We start from the raw sequence: 4,610 nt of genomic DNA, 5'->3' as shown, positions 1-4,610 counted from the left end.
GGCGATCTGCTTGGGCCGGTGGTCTTTCCTTTCCACTGGGTTAGCCGCGGTGCCGACCCGTGTTGGGGTGTGGGCCGGCGGCGCGGAGGGGCTCACGCAGTCTGTCTTTCGTGTTCGTCCAGCTGCGGGAGTACAAGGTGGTCGGGCGATGCCTGCCCACGCCGAAGTGCACGACCCCTCCTCTCTACCGTATGCGGATCTTCGCTCCCAACCATGTTGTCGCCAAGTCCCGGTTCTGGTACTTCGTTTCTCAGCTGAAGAAGATGAAGAAGTCTTCTGGAGAGATCGTGTACTGCGGCCAGGTGTGGGATTAACAACACAAAAAAATGGGAGATACGTAAGGAATTCTAGCTGGTATATATAGAAGGAATTTACATGAAGTGCTGTTCCTGGGAGTGAGGTTGAAGTTAATTTTTCCTTTGGTTGTTGTGAAGCTGAGTGACAAATTGTTTTTTCAAAGTAACAGTTATATGCCCAGTAAACTAAAAAGAAACTTCCCGACACTACAGAGTTATGAACTATGTTACTAGTCAGTGCTGCTGTCTGGTTCTTATGCTTGCTTCATTGTGGAATATAAAAGTCACCTGGGCATTCATAATCCTTAGAAAGTACATACTTGTATGCTTGGACTCCTCCACCTTGATGCTTAAAGGACAGCCTTCAGAGATTTAGAACTGAAATCTTGTGTGTATTTTTCTTTCTGTACTGAATTACTAAAACTCTTCACTCTGAATTACCAAGACTTTATTGTAGTTATGTGGCTGTGGAGAAAGAGAGCAAATAGTTGGTTTTGACAATAAAACTTAGCACAGTGGTTTCATTAGAGCTCTAAAATAATTCAGTCTTGTAAAATGCTGGTGATGTGTTGTGTCTAACTGCTTTTGTGCTCATGTTTAATTCCAGGTTTATGAGAAGTCCCCTCTGCGGGTAAAGAATTTTGGTATTTGGTTACGCTATGATTCTCGTAGTGGAACTCACAACATGTACAGGGAGTACCGGGACCTGACTACTGCTGGTGCTGTCACTCAGTGCTGTAAGTACATCTAACTGTTTGAAGTATGAAATTGTAGGGCCAATATATAAGCATAAGATTAAATCTTAAACTGGACATAAAGTGTGTTGAGATGATCCATGGTAACTGAAACACTGGTAAAATAAAGTGGGGCGTTCCTGGAGAAGTGCATAGGTGTCTGTGTACAATGTATATAGTATCTTACTTGTGACCAGTCTTGATACAGTTTAGCTGAAAATATTCCCACTTCATCTTCTTGCGACTTTTTACAATTCTAGTAATGAGTTTTGCTGTACAGACTGAGAACTTCATGACATCTTAAGTGCTGTGTATCTTCCCAAGCCTTACAGAGAGAATAGCTTGGATATCATGTGGAACATACTAGCATCTGTCCTTTGGAGAGCAAGTAAAAAAAAAAATATGTGTCGCTTCAAGATCTTATTGCCTCAGTTCAGGGAGAATTAAAAGTTGCCATGGTTTCAGTTTGTTATGTTACGTGATTGAGAGATAGACCATTTGCATAGATATTGCTGTTGATATTTGAATCCAGAAGTCTTATGGACATGACAGACTGCACATAAAAACCCAAAGAATATTGTTACTCATAATGATATTCTTGTCATGTGTGCAAATATTAAATGTATCTTGTCGCCTTTCAAAAGCTGAAGTGCTGTTGAAAGTGAAATTGAAGGTTCTACATTAACTTACAATCATTCCTGTTAATTACCGTACTGAAGGACTGCTTCAGAGTCCTGAGAACTTAATTTGTCACTATACATTGATACTTTTATGTATCTTGTGGAACTAGCTGTGGATATCATGACTTAAAGACAGTGATTGCACTGCTACAGGGAGGAATTTTCAGGCAGCCTGCATGCAGATGGCTTCCTCCTGTTCTGAAAGCTTAATTATGTGGCCTAAATATCAGTTATGTTTCTATCACTTGTCAGTTTTACGAAAAGTAAAGATAGCCTCAGATTCTACCTTTACTTGCACCTGCCTTTGGAAGGGAAATTTTTAAGTTCACCTGACTTTCCAGTAATTATATTTCAGGGTTGATTCAAATCCGTTTTCTGTGCAAAAAATGAAATAGTAGATTACTTCCGTACCGTCTTGAAATCAGGCAGGAGGAATAAAGTGGCACTTTCTTGGAGGAGTTTGGTTATGAGTTCCAGTTGGCTGCTGCATGTTGCTTCTGTGATATTTCTGCCATTGCTTTAAATACTAAAACCAGTAGAGTTGATCAGAAACTTCAAAAGTTGTAGATGATACTGTAAATATTTCCTGAAAAGATGGTAGTAAGATTTTTGAACTGAAAATGTCTTTAAGTTTTATTTTCAATGAGTTCTCTTGTTACAGACCGTGATATGGGAGCCCGTCACCGTGCCCGTGCTCACTCTATTCAGATCATGAAAGTTGAGGAAATTGCTGCTAGCAAGTGCCGTAGACCAGCAGTGAAGCAGTTCCATGTAAGTGAAGTAATGTCACAGTGGCTGGTGGGTCCTGGTCTGACACTGGACTGGGAGGGGTAGCTCTCTTCTCTGGTACAGATTTCCTTTGCTGGCTCAAATAGCGAAGGAACCACACCTTTGTGCATAGATTTTTCAGTCGTGTTAATATCATTGATAAAGGTTTCTAGAACTGTTTGAATGAAAGTAAAACTAACCCAAATGTTTCTTTAGCAGGTGTTTCTTTCCAAAATTTGCAAAACCAAGGCATCTCTTAGCTCCCCTGAACTAGGTCTGATCTGTGGATGCATTAGTTCTCTGTACATAACTTAGCAGTTGAATATAGTTTAGCTGGTTATTACTAACTATCTTCTGTTGTTCATGTAGTATCTCGATTAATGCAGAAATATTTTTTCTTGCAGGATTCTAAAATCAAGTTCCCTCTGCCACACAGAGTTCTGCGTCGCCAGCACAAACCACGTTTCACCACCAAGAGACCAAACACTTTCTTTTAAATATGGAAACGTGCTATCAACTCTGTGTTGTAATAAAGGTCTTATTTGAACCTCTGACTCACAGCTGTCTTTTGGAAACAGTGTCCTGAATACGTAGGAGTCCCCCTTCCTGCTCTTTATTTTTTGTAAACTGTTGCAGCCTGCTGTTTACAGCTACAATTCCCTGGAAACAGGTGAATGTTTCAGGTGCTAACTTGAATCATCAAAATATCCTATCAATAAACCAAAATGTTAATAACCAGCTTTCCAGGTCAGAGTAAATCTATTGTTGAGCAGCTGTAAAATCCTATATCCATTTAGTCCCTTCAGCACACTAAGTAAACAGAGCTGAATTTGGGAAGAAGGCAGCTTTTTGGGCAAGCAGAACTTAGAACTGCAGGATCTTGGGATATTTTGGCCATGGTCTTGGCTGCTTCTCCCTCTCAGTATGTTTTACCAGTTTCTGAGTGAACAGCTGCATGGTATTTACTTGCCAGATGGTGTTAAACCAGGACACTACATTTACAGTATAATGCCACAGTAAAAAAAACTTTGTCACAATGTGTAGTTAGGTGAAACTACTGCTTCACGCCAAAAGCTGTTTTTTGCATCTGGTACCTATTTTAAAATGCAGTGTGTTTTGAGTGTTGCCTAGAGAAGAGGTAGGCAGCTAGTTTAATTAGTACAGGGGTCTTGTCCAGAGTTAGAGAATTGATGCTGTGTTTTGTCTAATGCCATCTTAAAAACAAATGTAGGTGGGAGTAGAGTGCAGGGAAACACTGTCTAGGGTGGAAACAATGTTTTAGTTATGGGGCCGCTGGAGAGCTGCTGCAACTCAACCGGGACAACTTCCTGTCGATTGCAAGTGAGAGCCTGGCTCAGTGTAAGGGGGCAGCTGTTCTGCAAGGGTTGGACCAGTCTGTGCTGCCACAACATCGCCCCTTCCATAGCCTCATGGCCCTGCAGCTCAGCTTTGTGCTCCTTCTCATTGCCTCCGTGTGGAGCAGTTCGGGGAGCTCATCTGTCCAAAGCATGATAGAAAAAAAGGGAATCCATTGAGGCAATCGAGGTTCTCCCAGTCCCAAGGGATGAAAACCTATGAATGCGAAGTAGCTGGGGGATACTTTGTAACACCAGGATAACACCAAAGGGTGGGAATAAAGTCACCGGTAGGACTTGTGTTTTGGAACTTTTCAATGGAAAGAACAATTTAGAATCGTAGAATAATTTGGGTTGGAAAGGATCTTCAAAGGTCATCTAGTCCAACCACCCTGCAATGAGCAGGGACGAGTAGTAGGGTCCCAATTCACTGCAGACCATCAGGTATTCCCTTGGCATCCAAACTACCACTGAAATCACCACGAGACTCAAAATAACAACTCCAACGTTTCATGAAACTTACAGTCAAACGCAAAAGGTGCCACAATCTGAAATGGCACTGAAAAGGGAACTCTCATATCCATGTATATCTATACAGAAACATATCTTACCTGCGCTATCTCCATGCAGTCTTCACCCTGCACGGCTTCTGCACAGCACAGAATTTGCTTCAGATGCAAGTTTAACAAAAACCAGTGCGGCGGGGAGGAGGAGAGCTCGTTACAGGAGCCAGTGTGCCCACCCTGAAAACCCCAGTGGGCGTAACAGAGCCGGCCT

General features: G+C 42.0%; 1 protein-coding gene across 1 annotated transcript; it reads left to right on the top strand.

The window, feature by feature from the left end:
* The first annotated feature begins 44 nt into the window (after positions 1–44).
* Positions 45–3,028, top strand: RPL18A (ribosomal protein L18a). The gene is made up of 4 exons (XM_010009231.1): positions 45–302; positions 904–1,033; positions 2,372–2,481; positions 2,883–3,028. The coding sequence occupies exons 1-4, from the start codon at positions 192–194 to the stop codon at positions 2,973–2,975; spliced, it is 444 nt and encodes a 147-aa protein (XP_010007533.1). The 5' UTR covers positions 45–191; the 3' UTR covers positions 2,976–3,028.
* Positions 3,029–4,610: the final 1,582 nt, after the last annotated feature.

The sequence above is a fragment of the Nestor notabilis genome, unplaced genomic scaffold, assembly GCF_000696875.1.
Source record: "Nestor notabilis isolate BGI_N333 unplaced genomic scaffold, ASM69687v1 scaffold32880, whole genome shotgun sequence".
Lineage (NCBI taxonomy): Eukaryota > Metazoa > Chordata > Aves > Psittaciformes > Psittacidae > Nestor > Nestor notabilis.
The sequence above is the reverse complement of the archived record's forward strand: the minus strand, read 5'-3'. Positions and strand labels throughout refer to the sequence as shown.